Here is an 18,440-nt window from a genome sequence, read left to right on the forward strand (position 1 = left end):
AGCAGGCTCATAGCAGAGGAGCCTGATGTGGGGCTCGATACCATAACGCCAGGATCACGCCCTGAGCCGAAGGCAGACGCCCAACCGCTGTGCCACCCAGGCGCCCCACATTAGAACTTTTGATCTAAGAAATAAGAGCTGAGTCTCAGAGACAACTAATAAGAAAGTGCAAACATACGACAAAGTCAGAAGAAATTCTTATTATACGAGACAAAATTAGAAAATGATGCACTTATTAAGAAGCTAAGAAATGAGACTTTACTATTGGCTGCAGGATCCAAAAGTTGTAAATCCCGCATAACATTACTGTATGTAGGAAATCTACAGAACAAATAGAGACATTACGTTATTTCACCACTAAGGAATGGAACGCAAGGAGGGGAAACCTCTTCTTCTCGTTAATACAAAGGAAAATGAACATCTGAAGTGAAATAAAGGATTGTATTTTCTCCCGTTAGGGAAGTGCTTTGTTACCTGATGACATTGATGAGTCTCCATTGTGTATGATTAAGACTGAAGCCTCCATAACACTGGAAAGCATGAACCAGAAAACACTGCCTCCAGTGTTGAAGGGATCCCCACGCCAATCCCCAGTATGCCCCACACAACTCTGCACACTTTCTCCCAAGAGGCAAAATGGAACTTAGAAGAGGCTTAGCACAGACCCTCCGGAATAGGGAGATTTCCCTAAAGCCCTCAATGCAATGGAAAAGCTCTCTGATTATGGAGGCCCTCCCACACCCCGTGGCCCTCACTGTGGCTGTGACGAACCATCACTGGAGCTGAAGCAGAAGCCTTTGAGAATATGAAAGCATGACAATATTGTGACAAGACGTCCCTCTGTGACGGACGGGGAGATACACGTGGGCTTCTCCAACTGATTTTCATTCCAGCAGAGCTACTGGAACTGCATTTTAAGGTCTATCTTCCTCCTCCTCCAGACTTGGACGTCCTCTGTCATCACTTCATTCACTGCCACCTACCTGGATCAAAGCCTGCTGTCTTCCTTCTCTTCACATCCCATGGGTCCTTCCTCAGCTCCAAAAAGGAGACCAAATCAGGCTTGGACACAATGAGACCTGTTTAATAGAGAAACGGTATATAAGTATGGCTGGGGATCCTTGCAAGCCACTACTGGGCTCAGTAGGGAAGAGAGGACATTGTAGAACTCTAGAAGATGATTTCCCCAACACTGTTCACCAACAGCCCCTAGAAAACATGCAGGAGTTTCAAACACTCACTTCCTAACTTGCACTTCCATGTTCTACCGAGACAATAAAGCGGCGAAAAATTGGATTTTAAAGGGAGGCAGTACCGCTCCATGCCACGCCAGGTTCAGAACTACCACTAATCAACAGAAATGATGTTACCCTAAGGAAGGGGAAGCTAAAGTTGAAAAGCAAACATCAAGAAGATTTTTGTCCCCATCTACAAATCCTTACTTTTGTTCCTTAGTGCAGTGACCTGAATTGCAGTTGCGCAAAGGGGAATCATCCAAGAGACAGTCTTGAAAGGAAGAACGAAACCCCGAGAGTGGCTTGGGAAATCTGGAAGGAGTCATCCTCACCCAAGAACAGGAGGTGTCCGTAGTTCTCCAGCATCACGTCCCTGTACAGTTCCCGCTGCGTGTGGCTCAGGCATCGCCACTCCTCCTGGGAGAATTCTATGGCCACGTCCCTGAATGTCAGGAGTCCCTGCAAGACATACCACCGTCACCAAGTGGCCATGGACAGAGTTCACAATGGTCCCTAAGATCAAGAGGGAGTTAGTGTCACCAGCTAGACCCCAACATCTGCCCTTCGCTGCTTACCTGACTGTACCCCCCAAATTAGATCCCACATTTTACTTCACTCTTCTGTCCATCTTATCCTTTACTTCAGCCAAAACACCCCATGGACAGAGTCTCCTGTGGGGAAAACAGAAACTATCCAACGAAAGGTAATGACCACCCAGGGGAAGTGCTTGGGCTGGCCCAGTTTGAGGGAGAGGGACACAGATGTAACCCATGGAGTGATCTAGTTACCTTTACCTCAATATAAGGCTAATACTCTCCACCCACAGAGAAGCACAAACCTCAATTACCAAATGTGCAAAGACATCAGGTTTGAACTCTGGTTATGATCCTAGAGTTGACTGAAAAGGACATGCAGGTCAATATTCAGAGAGGACTCTATGCCAATGTTCACAGCAGGTGTCAAACATGAGAACAATGATGGAAACAAGAAGTTATCCCCACAAAATCAATCTAACCATTTACATTTCATGCACCCATCCACACATTTAGGAAGTAGTGAAATACACATGAAACGTGATAGAGTACAAATTGTCATGATATGTAATTCAAGAACCATTTTCAATGACGTCACACTTATAAATCACTTTGTGGATGATGCTGCTTCTGGCTTTTATTCACATGATATCAACACAAACACAGAGAATGATACACATAAAACACCTATTATTTAGGAGTCTGGTATGAAGAAGGATAGAGGCAGAAAAATGTTCACCTTTAACTCAGAAGGCTGACCCACCGACTGCATAGCTCTGCTAAGAGTCAAATACGTACTACTTGTTACCAGGGCTTCTGGGTAATGCAATGGCTCAGGTGTCCTACTCTTGATTTTGGCTCAGGTCATGGTCTCGGGGTCCTAGGATCCACTCAGCAAGGAGTCGGCATGAAATTCTCTCCCTCCCCCTCTGGCTCTACGGGATCACCTCTCCTCGCTCACACACACTAGTTCTCTCACTCGCTTCAATCAATCAATCAATCACTAAATAAATAAAGTACTCTTTTCTTTTTTTTTTTTATAAAGAGGATGTCTATCACATGAGTGTGGAATAAAGTAAAAACTCACAGGATGGCCATATGACTGACTTAGATCCCCCAGGCCCAGGAGACAATACTACCAACTACATGAAGGTCAGAGTCTTCATTTGTGCAGTGGAAACTGATGTAGGGGCGTTGGGGGAAATGGTCAAGAAAGTATTCTTGAAGACATTTTTCGTGAAACAAATTTGTTTTGATGAAACCTCAGGGACAGGACCCATTGGCAGAAAGAGCTGCACTGTGATTGTGAGAAGGTATTGATTATATACTCTTCAGGTAGGGGGTAGAGAAAAAAAAGTCTCTAAGGGGATTTTGCCTGCAGCAAAGCATTAACACTAAGGCACCTGTGAATTCCTTGAGGACAGTCATACTTTCCATGTCCCAAATATTTATCTTGTAAGGACATTTCCTTTACCTCTACATTTCTTTTGCTTTGTTCTCCTGATCAGAAACTAGGAACAAAGAGAAACTCAGAAGAAAGGAGCTTCCAGGTGAAATGGGATGGTTCGCCCACCACCCAGTAAATCCGTCCAAGACCCTTAGGAATTAACAAGGACAATGTGAGCCTTACAGGGGGAGCTATCTGGCAGAGCAACAAGCCATTACAAGAAGTTAACATCAGCCCTAATGACCAAGTTGATCATCAGCGCCTAAGGCACATTGAAGGACCTGTTGCTTGGTGTTGAGTAAGGGGAGGGAGGGTTAGGGAGGGGTGGATAGGTATGGGGCTAAGTGACCAGACTCACCAAAAATCCCAGGAAAGGGGGCACATAAAGGACACAAGAGCTAAGGGAATGTGACCAGACCACCTCATTTGTTTCAAACACCAGAGATGACATATTCAAAGGAGAAGTAATCATGCTGCTATTAGCGGTGACGTCAAGGAGACTGAAGGTCCCCGGTCAGTCTTCTATAAAACCAACCATAAAGGCGCTGGGTGGCAACCATTCGGGACCCCGCTCACTCTAGAAAGCTTGCTTTCTGTTCTCACCTTCACGTGATAATCACTTTCCCCTTTTGCACCTGATACTCATTCTGCTACACCACACAAGAACCCTGCACCAGCGTGTTCCTTCTAGAGGCCTCCTTTCAGGCAAACTGGCTTGAGTGCTGGAGTGGGGGAAGGGCCGGTGACTATCTGCCTGAATGCAGACAGGTACAGGAACGAACCACCCCCAAAGAGCCGAAGGCCCTAACCAACCAATGGGCTACTTACAACCAGGTTCAGTTCCCAAAAGGGAAGATTCCATCTGTCCCCAGACTGTCCCATCTTCTCCTTTAAAACTACGCCACACCCACTACCTCCAAGCACAAGGCATTCGAGGAGCTCCTGGCTCCTTTGTTCTGCCTCGGCTGAATTCTCTCACTTCCCCTGGCAGTGGCCCATGCCTGCTCATCACCCAAAATCCCCATCCACTCAAGAGACACCCCATTTACGGACCACATTCTTGTAGCCCCTAAACAGTAAACCAGCATGTCAATTACATTATGAGAATACAGTCGATTTATACAAACTTCAATCACATGTACTTTCCCGGTCTGTAATACCTAGTATATTTTAGATACATTCTAAAGGATATGAACCCCCCCCCTTTTTCAGAGAATATTCCAAGTGATTAGGGATATCGTAACATATTTGCTGTTTATCTGTGCTTTTCTTACTCCCGGTCTACACAGAGCTGATAAGGCTTCCAGATGGGGCCTAAATAAGACCATTTTCCATCACTGATATCCCAGGACCAGTCCCCTTCAGCAACAGGAATCTTTAACTCAACACCTTCCCAAGCATCTGTCACCAAGGGACTATTTGCAATACTGGCAGGCAGGTTCAAAGTGACAACTGTTGATGGCCGACTCTAAGCCCGGTTGGAGAGAAGGGATAGAAGTCTCTGGCTGATAGGGGAGAAGGGTTCTAAAGATCGAATTTGAGTATCATGTCTGAAAAGGTTTAAAACCTGGGTGTAAACATAGAGCAGAAACATCAGAACTAGGAAAAAATCAATATTAACAATTTCTAAATGTGAGGAATTTCTCCAGAAAAAGACGACAGGGCCTCGGAACTCGCACGCAAGGCTTACCTGAGAACTGGCCATTTCTTCTTCACCGCGTCCTCTGGACTTCTTGCTCAGAAGGATTCCAGGAGAAATCATAGCTGCAGCAGAAGAAAATGCCTTTAAAGCCCCCAACAAGGTGTCTTCACCCATAAATATCTTGCCGGCAGGGAGGACTTTCAAATGCACAAAAAGGCTCAATTTCTTATCCCTTTGTGTCAGAAGCTATTCAGAAAGAAAGAATTCTTCCTTGGAGACCAATCTTGGAGTCTTTCCTTCCCTGGTTCAGGGGGCCTCCCCCAACACAGACACACACAACTTCTGCTAGAGCAGAAAGAAGAAACGTGTGCTGCATGGACCTGATGCTTCCAGATTCCCGTGGCAGCACCTGTGTTACTTCTCCTTGAGCCAAGCCTGAACTCAGCTGTCTTCTATTCCTGGTTAAGCCTGCTTAACCCTGGCTTCACCTAGAATTGCCCAGAGCATTTAATGAAAACACCACAGTTGTTTCCCCCCTCACCGACTGACAGACTCTAGGGTGGGGGACACGGGATTTGATCCCTCCTTGAACCTACTGGGAAGCATTTGGCGAGGTGACCAGGCAAAAAGCACTCATCAGGGCTGTCGTTGTTATTCCCATTTAATCCATGCCTTGTCCATGGATCACGGTCTCTTTCTCCCTCTTTTTGCTACACGGAGGAAGCCACCCTTACAAATGGAGCTTTCCCTTAGAGATGCAAATGTCTGCTAAAAAAAATACCCAGCCAGGTTTCAGAGCTCTTTCTTGGTCTGCTGTTTCTTCTTCTTCTTTTTTAAAAAGATTTTTATTTATTTATTTGAGAGAGAGACAGTGAGAGAAGAGGCTCAGAGAAGGAGAGTAGCAGAGGGAGAGGGAGAAGCAGACTCCCCACTGAGCATGGAACCCACCGCGGGGTTTGATCCCAGGACCATGACTGAGCCAAAGACAAGTACTTAACCGACTGACCCACCCAGGCCCCCGTCTGCTCTTTCTTTAAAATACCAGCCGAAAAGAATCCTTATGCTAACGAGATGCTGGGGTGACAACATGTGCTCCCTCGGTAGGTAAATGTTTACTTTCATAACTAACTGCCACAGACTTTTCCAAAGGGAATGTACGTTGTTCACTCCCATCGGCAATACACGAGCATTCTAATTCCTCAACATGCTCCCTGAAATTTGGTGTGAACCTTTATTTTACCCATTCTAGAAAATACAGTCGTTTCTCTCTGCAAAAAATGAAGCCGTCTTCCTACAGTTGTTCTCGTGACTGAACTGAAACCACGTAAACACAGCTGAACAAAAATCAAAATGGCTGCATTAAAACATCAGCAAGCCTTGGTATTAAAGTAGAGATCCTTTTCCCTCTCTTCTGCCACCTTCCTCTCTTCCCTTCTTAGCCTTTCCTTTCAACCACCGGGTCCCACCCTGAAAAGGTGATGGACACAGCTGGCTGCACACACACAATTCCGGGTGGAACCGGCTAGATCCTGTAGGGATTTCCCGACAAATACCCCAGCCCTGCCTCTGGGGGGCTTGCCGTTTTGAAGGCCCTGACCCACTGCAGCCTCTCTTGCTGGCGAAGTAATTAACCTGTTGTTCCTCTTGATCCCAGCTCCAGCTTCACGTTCTATTTTGGCTCCGAAGCAGGGAGGTCAGGTTTTGACAGCAGAATGTGAAGAAGAGGAACATGTTTTTCTTCCTCCATTCTCAATTCCTTGGCCACTCTAATATGTAAGTGGACATAAGACAGATTCACAAGGGAAAAAGAAAGTGATGTCTTACCTACGGGGAGCCTCAGAGACATGAGGCTCAAAGACAGGCGACTGATGCCTACAGGCCACTGTGACTTAAGAAGGGGTTGGGGATTTAGCATTTCAGAAAGGGGCAAGGATATGCACAGGAGAAAGGAGAGCAAATGTGTTTTGCGATGTCCAACAATGGTTTGCCACACCAGGCAGGCAAGCCTGTGTGGTCCAGAGTTATTCTGAGTCATTTGTGCTCTTCCGGATAGAGTTTCCCCGTCTCACTTATTGATGGTGTATCATCAGCTTCACAAAGAATGAGATCCTTCCATTTGCAGTAACAGCATAAACCTAGAGCACCTTTTTCAAGGTTAGTCTGAAGTCCTGCCAATGCCCTTCCAGCCAACTTAGTAGGCTTCATATGTAGCAAGCACCTTTAGCCTGTGTCAGTCATGAATCACATCGTCCTTTTGTATATTTATAGATCACGCATTTGTTCCTTAGCAGGCCTTGCGGCTGAAGTGTCCTGCACAAGCTCGCCCTGGGCACCATCATACCCTGCCCAGCACCTCCTTCATGTGTACAGGGAGCCGCGGGGAGTCTGCCCTCAAATAGTGGTACAGATTCCTGTGCCCCCCTTTGTACTGTTTAACTGCCCTTGAGGTCCTTTAAAAATCGCTGGGCCGGGCAGAAACATTAGAGTTGGTTTTTGGACAAGACTCCACCTTCTTCCCAAGTGGCTGGCCTCCTGAATACACCTCTTATTCCTTTCCAATCAAGACTCATGCCTGTGTCTTGGCTTTTCATGCGACTGGCAGCCAAACTTGGGTTTTTCAGTAACAAACTGCTGTGGGATTGATGAGTACAACCACCCGGAAAGGATTCTTGAGATGTTTGATGGTGCTACTTAGTACGTTTATCCAAGTACTACAGTACAGGACCCCAGGGCAGAAAGAGCTTCATTTTGACTATGAAGCTGGTGGTTATACACTGAGTGCTCAAGAGAGAGAGTTCATGTAGAGAGTATTAGATCATAAATGTTTTTTTCCTTTAAAAATCTTATTTATTTCTTTGAGAGACAGAGATAGCTGGGGGGTGCGAAGCAGAGAAGAGGGACAAGCTGACTCCATTCTGAGCACAGGCCAAAGGGGGGGGGGGAGTGGATCCAAGGACCCTGAGATCATTACCTGAGCAGAAATCAAGAGTCAGAGGCTCAACCCACTGAGTCACAAAGGCGCCCTGATCATAAATGTTTTTTTCAGTTTCTACTCATAAAACTACTACAATATTTCTCTGGTGCTTATTATTCAGGTTGATATTAACTATGGGTGAGATGTACAGGCAGTCATGAGACCCTCTAGGAATGTACCAACCAGCACGTATTTGATCCTTATCAAAGCTATGCAGGCTGTAAGTCAGGCTTCTGGGTTAAAGGGGAACATTTTTCTCTTTCTCTCTCTCATCATTTCATCAATGAACAATTTTTAATCCTTCAATCTTTACAGTTGTTGAAAGCTGAAGGATTCATCTTCTGTAACTTCTTTGGGGACAGGGGTTGTAGACATGTCCTGACACGTGGACCCAAATTTGTCACTATCTGTCCCTACATGTAAGTATTACAAAAGGCTATTCCTGTAGAGTCCAGAGGGAATACTGGGATGAAATGAGTAGTAAGCATCATCTCCTTGGCTGGGTGAAAGAGACAGGAACTGCTTGCATATACCTCAACAATAGGAGGGAACAAAGCAAAAGAGAGAACACAAGTAGAATACTATTATAATGAAAAATCAGGAGAACAATGAGAAGACCCTTTAGGGTGACCATAATCCACCCCTCCACCAGGAATTTAAGCAGTCATTAAGTGACAGTGTAGGGAGGCAGAGAGCCCAATCAAGAAACAGAGGCTTAACCAGAGAGAACAACCTGATGGTTCCCAGAGGGAAGGTGAGTGGGGGGGAAGGCTTAAATAGCAGAGGGGAATTAAGGAGTGTACCTCTCCTGATGAGCACCCGCTGATGTATGGGATTGTGGAATCACTACGCTGTACCCCAGAAACTAAGAAAAGATTGTGTGTAGGCACAAGCTATGGCAAAACCATAGGCAATTCCCGGGAACAAACAAGGGGCATGCTTTTTTGAGGAGACGGGCTAAGTTGAGAAGTCTGTTACAAATAAAAGTTCTTTGTAGTAAAATGGTACTTTCAAGGATGGTGGGTTTTCACTGGTGAGGCTGTAGCCTGCGTGCGATAAGAAAACCATCTCTTCCTCTGGCTGGAATTGTAGACTATAATCCACTTCCAAGGTCACGCTTGTGTAAGGTCAAGACCTTCCCTTCCTGTTGACAATGAGTGATAAGGCCTGAGAGCTCCCCCTGCTGAAATCTCCTGACTGCATTTTAGTCAGGATTCCATTTACTGACTCAATCACCCTTTGAACAACATCTCAACATTTCCTTCACTCTCAGTTGATGGCAGCAAACATTCTAATCTTCACTTTGATAACTTTTTTTTTTTTTTTTTTTTTTTAGATTTCATACACTACTTTTTTTTCTGTGTGTGGTTTATTGAAATCAACAGATTATCCTCCATTTTGTGTGGGCCAAGCTCAGGTTCCTCCATGATGGGTGACTGGCAGGAAGATTATTTTGATTTAAAAACCAATAAAAATCCAGCAGATTCAGGAAACGTCTTTTCCATTCCCCTCACTACCTAAAAAGAATTGAGAGAGAGAACCTGCCGTAGGATGAGAGCTATTCCCTTGGGTAACTACATTATGATATAAACTAGGTTTGAGAAACAGGGAGGAACCTGGTTAGGCCTCTTTGAAGAAAGTTCTCTATAGCCTATTGTTTTTGAGTGGCCCAGAGAATTTTTGTTTACCAAGTATTTCCTCTTTTCCTTCTTCCTGTGAATTGCACTTCCCTTGGAGTTCCCAGACTTCCACCTTGTTCTATTTCCTCCTTCTCTCCTCTTCAAAGACACATACCTTACATTGCCGGTCTTCGCAACTTTCCCATCTGTGTGGAGTGTCTACATGTTCAGTTTAAATTTGATTTTCCTGTTTAACTCATGCCAATTTGATTTTTAGTCAACAATGAGAACTTCCTCTTCTGTTTCAGTTCATGCTTTTGTATAATCTTCCAATCGATATATATCTATTTTATACGATCAATGTTAAGAAGGAAAAAGAAACAGAAAGGCAGGGCCCAACATTTACATTCTCAGAGAAAATATGAGACACTGAATACCAAGTCCTAACATATTAGGAGTATTAACTAACCTATATGTTCCTGAGGTCCCAGCACAACACCATGGATCCTACATGTGTGCACAGAGTAAAGGCTCAAGAAACGCTGCATTAATGGTTATCTGTACATTATCCTCCAAATACAGACTTTCTCAGACTATAACTGTTCCCAGCGCTGGAATGGCTACATACTTTGAACTGACAGGTGCCCTCTAGCTTATAGCTCAACTAATTGTAGCTTCCTTGAGATTTCAACAGACACCTGATGCTAGGGAAACCAGGAACCCGATGTTCCTAGAAGATCAAGCTACACCGTGCTACAACACGGCCTTCCCTGAGTGCAGTGAGTCTCTTTGAGATCATAGTGGGAATGAAAAAGTGCTGTAGCACTGCTTGCCCTGCATGGTAATGCTCACCACTTCTGTGTGCCTCCTCCTTCAACACTTCCTGCTCCGTCTGTGACTTTGTAGATTGCCCTGGGACACGAATCTACCACGTTCCCCATTGGCCAGCCTCCTGAACAAAGCAAATTTTCCTTTCCAATTGTGAAAATTAGTCACGGGACACTCACTCAAATGGAATCAGAGGGTTTTGGTGGGAGCAGCTCTCCTGCACTCCCACTGGGGGTCAACTGCAAATCCAACAGGAAGAGATGGACTGGATATTTTTTTTCTTGAAGGATTTTACTTATTTGACAGAGAGAGAGAGAAAGAGCCAGGAAAGAGGGAACACAAGCAGGGGGAGTGGGAGAGGAAGAAGCAGGCTCCCAGCGAAGCATGGAGCCCGATGTGGGGCCCGATCCCAGGACCCTGGGATCACACCCTGAGCTGAAGGCAGATGCTTAATGACTGAGCCACCCAGGCACCCTGAGATGGACTGGATCTTATATGGACTTAATCTGCTTATGGATACTACTCCTCTATTCAGCCAAATGGAAGAGACACTTATGTTTGAAAAAGACTTTTCCTCCTCATGGGCATTTGAACATGAATGGACTGACTTACACAGAAGTAATTTAGAACTTCAGTGGCCATTACTGGATTCACTGATGTTTCCAAAGGAACTTTTATCAAAGATGAGTTGGACAACCATAGTTCTCAAATGGACAAAACTAAATGGGTTTCTATTTTAATTGGTATTTTGAAGGTTTCAAACCCTATCAAGAATACTGCCTCATTACAACATATCATTTTCAAATAAGTAAGGTAAGCAAACAATGACAAAGATGAAAAGGCACATAATTACAAGGATGAAAAAAGTATATGTCGGGGCACTTGGGTGGCTCAATGGGTTAAGCGTCTGCCTTCAGCTCAGGTCTCGATCCCGGGGTCCTGGGATCGAGCCCCGGGTCGGCCTACCAGCTCAGCGGGGAGCCTGCTTCTCCCTCTCCCTCTGCTGCTCCCACTGCTTGTGCTGTGTCAAATAAATGCATAAAATCTATAAAAAAGATAAAGAAAAAAGCCAATGTAAAGAATTTGCAAAACCTTTCCCTATTGCTCAGACCTTCCCTGACATCAGAGTATACATACACAGGGAGAAACCAAACAAATGCAGACAATATGGCAAAGGCTTTAAACAGATCGACTACCTAAGTAAACACCTGTGCATGCACACCGGGAGAAGCCTTAAAAATTTAAGGAATATAGTAAACTTTCGGCTGGATTTTAAGCCTTCCTTGACAGAAGACAACGCATGCAGGGGAGAAACCCTACAAATGTAGAGACCGTGACACAATCATTAACTAGAGCCACCACGTTACCACACATTAGAGAATACATACTGGAGAGACGACAAACAAATGTAAAGAATGGGTAATGTCTTTAACTTGAACTTAACACTTACTCGAAATCAGAGACCGCGTAGTAGATAGAAATCCTAGAAATACAATGAATAGGGGGAAAACTGTTTGAATATACATTTTGGGAAAAAGAAATCTTTAAAGGTATAAAACAAAATGGCAATCTGGGTAATGAAAAAAGAAATCCAAATAAATATCAGAGAGTCACAGCGGAATGGACTAAGCCTGCACCACTTTTACAATAGTAATGTGGTCCGGATTTTCAGTGGAAACTTGCAGGATTATATATCTTATGTCGTCATTTTTTTTCCCCTTTACACCAATGGAACCAGCATGAGTGTGAGAGCTTTTTCTCAGTCATCTGATTGTGGTCACCTGTTGCTCGTTATTTCTAAGCAGAATCCCAGACACCTTGGCAGCTGTTGGCTTGAAACATTTTCACCATGGTTTTGGATAGAGACTTCCTTCTAGTTTGACTGAGAGTCCAGAGGTGTTTCCGTTGGCAACTGTGGCCCCTTGAGTGTCTTCTAGGCCATTACCGTCAGTCCTAGGACTCCAGGTGGGCGAAGCATGAAGCTCCTATCCCACATTCCATCGGCCCCGCCAGCATCCTGTGCCAGATTCCACATGAGCTGGTAAATATCACAGTCCCTACGTAGGTACGAGACAAGAAGAATACTTCACAAACATTATAGGCTTCAGATCCTGTTCTGATATACGCGGTGAGGAGCACCAGACTTATTCTGTACAGAATTCAGACGTGCCACAGATGTTTTGTGTTTAGGGCTCATTATGGTTGTTACTCTCTGGGTGCACAAGCCTAGGGGCCAACCCTCTCCTAGACACAATATCTCACCTAAATCCTGAGATCACAGCTACGACCCCAAGCACTCTTCTCCTTGGGAGCACCTTTGGGACTTTTTAGACCCTCTCTGCCATCACTGGAATTGTTCTTTTCCATTCGACTGTGTGGGGGAAGTGAACAATGTAGCCTAAAGCAATGCGTGCTTCCCAAATGCCAGCCCCTTTATTCTCTTGAGTGACAGTCACTGTGCATTCAGGCTCTTCCCTGTATCCTGGAGGAATTCCAAACCTTTCTCATCTCATGAGAAAACTGAACTGTTTTTCTCCATGTCAACCGTGTATATATTCATGCCTCACAGAGGGTTACGTACAATGACAAGCCAGTCAATTGTAGCTAAAACTGTAAGACAGAGAATCTATGTCAGCAGTAAATAATAAACCATAGACATACGATGAGTCCTATTATAATACTATATGATTATCCATATAATTTTGATGCATATATGGTCCCAGGAGATAAGGTCAGAATCTAACCAGCAGTGTAACATTGTCTCCTGAAGGAATGAGATGTTCAAAATACATTTGAATGTGTATTTCAGTATCAGATATTACGTTGGCCAAACATGTACTTGGGTGTGGGTTGTGAAGATGGCTCCACAAACATGGTTAACAAGTTTGTTGCTCCTTCAAGAAGCTGGTGCCCCTCACACTAACTGCAGAATCTCTAAGTAGTGACAGGAATAGTGATGAAAACTTACCACACTAGGTCCTGTGTTACTGCAAACTCAGGAGGGAAGAAGATCCATTCACAGTGCAAGGCTAAGACCCACTGAAACACCTACAGTCATGACCACAAGCACAGCTAGCTGTAACCTTACTCACTGGAGTAGCGGCATCTTACTTCAGGGGGCCCTGCTCAGGGACAGGAAACAGCACACACATATCCTGCATTTGAGGATAAGGCTCCATCAGGAAAGATCCATGCTCTACCTGATGGCCCAGCCTAAGTCTCACCTTCCTGGTACCTGGTTCCCTATGGGGGCATCTGGTCAATCTCACTTGGGCACACTCTCCAGGACCAGGGACTCTTTTAACCCTTGCAGATGTCCTGTGTAGACTGGGTTTAGACTAGCACAAGAATCTGAATCTCCTTCCATCTTAGAGAAAGAGGCATTAGTCATCCAGGGCCCTCTCCTCCCTCCGTAGAAGGAATCTCTTTCGGGGGAGCCAGGTGGGAGTCCCCCTGGGTTCCTCTGACTGTGCTAAAGAACACTGAACAAGGCTAGAGATGCAAACAGATAGACACTGCTTTTTTTCCATGGCAATTGCTCATCAGAAAAACAGATGAAGAGTCATGATCCGAATCATCCAGGAATTCTTAGGTGAGAGCCACTGGGTACATGGTTGAATTCAGGATTGTGGAGTCAGTGTGAGGAAGAACAGAGGTAGACAGGGGACTTTGCTTCAGTTGGGGCAGTTCCCTGTGTTGTGGTGTAAGTTCTGGCGTCACCCCTGATGGGTCATCCATGGACCAAAGAGTTTTTAGTAGCAGTAGTTGTAGCATTTAGTTCACGTTCTTCTTAAGAAAAGCTTTCTAATACAATTGTCCCAGAAAATTCTGTTGAAGTTGCTTTTTCTTTTCTTTTAGGAAACAGAATGGAAAGAAACTACATTGATGAAAATACTATGAACTCTGTGTTGATCTTCTTTGGAAGGACCTAGGAAAGACAGAGCTCGAAGTACCCCAGAGGCAGGGAGACGAGAACCCACAGCCAGCTCCTCCCCAGCCCAATCCAGATCCATCCCCTTCAGAGGCTGTGTGCAGGTCTGGCCTGCCTCTGGGATCTCCTCCCTTCCCAGGACAGATTCGAGGGATCATATTCTGAGTTGACTCTTCCTTTCATCTCTTCAGGGCTGGTGCTCACAATTTTAAAAAACCCAGAATCTGATACGAGGGAGTAAAGGACTATATATTTCAATGACTTCATTGCTGTTTTTATCATGAAATCCTGTGCTTCATGAGCCTTTCACCCAGAATCCTGTCTCCCATGATTGCCCTTTTTCCCCCCTAAACAATATGGCAGCAGTGATGAGTCCTTCCATGTGCTTCAGGACACTGGTATCAATGTGTCTCAGTACAACTGATATTAACTTTGTTAACTTGGCTCAGGATCTCTCTGCCAGATGCCACCAGAAAACAAAGGCTGTCACCGCTGTTTCGTGGAGATCCTGGACTTTGCAAATACAGGTTCTTAATTAGTCCTGGACCGGGAAGATTCCATTTTGTTCTGTACTGTGTTACAGATATTCTCTTCTTTATTACTTTTTAATTTTTAGCAATCCTTTATTACTTTTTAACTTTTAGCAAGAGCAAGCAAGGATCATATAATGACTGTATGTTCAACATCTTAAAATTCTAGAGCGTAACAAACGACATCATTTCAAGGAAGTAATCAGGCGTTTGTTGGGGTAAGGAAGAAGTATTCATGGTTCATCCTGCCTTTAACTTTCCCCTTCCCTGAGGGTATTTGTAACCTCCACTTTAGTGATAATTCTAGAAACCGAAGGGCGTAAGGTATTGTTGCTCCCATCTTAAAATCGGATATCTGATCCTTATTTCTGATTCACTAGTACTGGCAAGTAGACTTAAGGAGCTGAATATTGAAAAAGCTTCATAAGTATTCTAAAGCATCCATCAAGAAACAGCATCTACGGATGCCTCAGTGGTTCAGTCCGTTAAGCATCTGTCTTCGACTCAGGTCATGATCCCAGGGTCCTGGGATCAAGTCCCAAGTCGGGCTCCTTGCCCAGAAGGGAGTCTGCTTCTCCCCCTGCCTGCTATGTTTGCCTCTCCCCTTTTGTGATCTCTGACAAAAATAAATAAAATCTTTAAAAAAAAAAGAAAAATAGCATCTAGAGAAATAATATTCTATAAACTACTCTACTGTACTATCTACCAAGCATGGTACTGGATTTCAAATAGAAGAATCCCTAGCAACAGTCATGTTTTTATTATCAACAGATCTTGCCATCTCTAGTGTGCATCTCGTCATCTTTTTCAGAACAGGAAAGCGCCCCGGGACACATGAAGACAAAGGAGACAGGAGCCACACACCCAGGTAGGGGCAGATGACAGAAGCAGACAACACAGGTGTAGGCCAAAGATCAAAGGACAAAACTGAAGCGTAAAATGGGGTTTGGGAAGCTCTGCTGAATGAAATGGTTCTAAAAGCCCATCTTTAATTCTCTGGTGGTTACCGAGGGACAGCTCCTGTCTCATTCTTCACATACTCTTACAACCTCAAGGACTGACCTTTTGTTCTAATGTCCTCCAGGGCAGTCACAGTGAAATCCAAAAGCCTCCCCATGGCCACCGAGGGTCTATGTGAATGATTGCTGTTCCATTGCTAGTGGAGTCATGTGAAAATCTGTACACACAGGGAGATTCTCAGGTGAGGCCCCAATGGGATTTATTCCTTCTTGATTTTTAAGTGCACTTATCTCCTGGAGACAGCAACAGTCTCGTACATCAGGAATGTGGGGTAGACTGACCTTCCCCTATCAAATCTTACACAGACCAGCCCTACCCATCGAGGCTTCCCCACTGATCACTCTCGGACCCATTCTCAGAACGGTACCTGGGAGCTTCACTGTTTGCCCTGGGCTCACAGTAGAGTAAGTTGGGCCCCTTCATCAATACGTAACTGATGCTAAAAGTGCCAGAATCCTTGGGGATGGGACCCTGGAGATGGTAGATATAAAATCTACACAGGGGATTCCAATGGGAAGCCCTAGCTGAGGGTGACTTTTCTAAACAGTGTTTGTGAACATTTCCTGTATATACAAATCACCTGGGATTTCCACTAAAAACCGATTCTGGGTCTCTATACTCAGATATCATGAATCCCTAAGTCTGGATGAGACCCATGAATTTGTTTTTATTTTGTAAAAGATTTTATTTTATCTGAGAGTGAGAGACCACGAGTGGGGGTAGGGGCAGCAGAAGTGGGAGAAGCAGACTCCCCAGAGCATGGACTCAGACAGGGGATTCTCCCAGGACCCTGAGATCATGACCTGTGCCAGAGGCAGACAATTTAGCAATTGAGCCACCCAGCCACCCCTAGTTTATATTTCTAACAACCATTGAGATCCTGGTCCAAAGACTGCATTTCCAGTAGCACTGAGCTAGAGAAAGCAGAGCACACCGAGTCCCTCAGACCCAACGATCGTGTGTCACCACACATACTGCCATGCACAGTGAACACTACTAACAGTTCCAATAAAGATACTTTCTGCTGATCCTGGAAGGCTAGATGAGGCAGTGGTGTCTGTGCACGGCTGTTTGGGAGAAATGGTATGTGCTCATGCATCAACGGACTGTTTATTGAGCACCTACTACAGGCACCAAGTATAGGAGGCGGCCCTGGGCGCAGGACACCGTGCTGGGAATCTGACATACATGATACAAGCTAATCTCTTGGAAGCCCTGGGAATCGGGTACCTTATGCTCATTTTTTTCCAGGAGGATCTGTGCTGGACGAGCCACCGTGGGAGTAGAATTCCCTTCTTTCTTCTTCATCATCAGTCACCTTGAAAGTAATGTTGGATGTGATGACTCATACAGAGAGAGCAGACTGGGAGTGAGAAGAGTGGGTGAGAGACTCTGAGGGAAATCTGATGCATCCATCATCTGCATGTATGTATTTGGTGAATTTTCATGTGTGGACTATAGGGCATATCCCAAGAATGGAAGGTGGGGTGCTCTGCGTTCTCTTGGAAGCGCTGTTTTAACTAGAAAGGCAAAACTGAAAATGAAGTTCTAAGTATTTTATTCTCCTTGATCTGAGTCTGAACCTCAGGACTGTGGGAAGGCCAACTCGGGCCACCCAGAGAACGAACTCTGTTCTCTAGACTGTTCTGTGGAGGGAGGATCAGGGATTGGCAGTGGACCGTGGAAGGCAATTCTGTGGTCTGAGTTCATTTTCCTCAGAATCTGAACTGACAAATCTGTCTGAGGCTCTGGCAGCTGCGTTTACCAGAGGGACTATTCCCAGTGGGAATTCTGGAGTAGCCGAGCTCTGTGCCCACAATATTAGGGCCCAATGTCTGGAACAGGAACGCGGGGACCTCAAAAGGTCCGCTCCAGAGATGGGACTCATGGGCGCCTTACGAGTTCATATTCCACAGCAATGGTGGACATCCAGTCCCTGATCCCTACCAGTCTGCTGTCCTCTGCATCGTGACAGGTGCCTGACTCAGGACCATGAAGGGCTCACCTGCGTTCTCCTTCTGCGCATGTGCGAAGTTTGGGTACCAGGAAAGGCAGAAACCGGAGAGGCCATCCAAAAATCTGGGTGTGATAAAAACGTCGCTCAGTGGGAGGACTGCTCTGTCCACAGCCTCTGGCCCCAGCTTGTCCTAACTGGGAACACAGATGTCTGGGCTTGGTTGAGACGCCACCGGAGGCGGTCCTCGGGAGACCTGAGGTGGTAAAGGGAGGAGTACAAGACGGCCGACTGCGGCCCTGAAAGGGGCTGTGTCACAAGATCTTCGTGTTCATGGGCAGCACTCGGTGTAAACACTCCTGCCCATGCGCGGTGAGCGGTCATCAAGAAGGGAGAAGGCTGGGGACTCTGAGCAGAGAGTCGTAGTGGTGTGTCGTGCGCATGGGCAAAAGTGGGCGGAGCGGGACAGGGAAACCTGTAACATTGAGTCTTCCGCCCTCTTAGAACATGGGCTCGATGTTTAGGCCACAGGAGAAAGTGCTCAAGATGAAACGTGGTCCTGTGTGGTGGAAACAGACGAACGGATGTACCTTCAAATGTTCAAGACTTACTTCGACCAGTGAATTGTCTCTTCAAATGGTTAGGAATGCTCCACGTGGGGGAGGTTGCAGTGAGGTGTTCACAGACACACTAGGGAAGGAATGCAAGGCCAGTATCTGATGGGCTG

At 45.4% G+C, this 18,440-nt stretch overlaps 1 protein-coding gene across 1 annotated transcript in view; it reads right to left on the reverse strand.

Moving 5' to 3' along the window:
- LOC103657337 (zinc finger protein 91-like) overlaps positions 1–18,440 on the reverse strand; it is a 686,132-nt gene that overhangs the window by 637,205 nt on the left and 30,487 nt on the right. The window contains 3 exon segments of the mRNA XM_040632913.1: positions 984–1,079; positions 1,568–1,694; positions 4,906–4,979. Of these exon segments, the coding sequence (XP_040488847.1) occupies positions 984–1,079; positions 1,568–1,694; positions 4,906–4,979 (297 nt within the window).

The sequence above is a fragment of the Ursus maritimus genome, unplaced genomic scaffold (genome assembly GCF_017311325.1).
Source record: "Ursus maritimus isolate PB19 unplaced genomic scaffold, ASM1731132v1 scaffold_19, whole genome shotgun sequence".
NCBI lineage: Eukaryota > Metazoa > Chordata > Mammalia > Carnivora > Ursidae > Ursus > Ursus maritimus.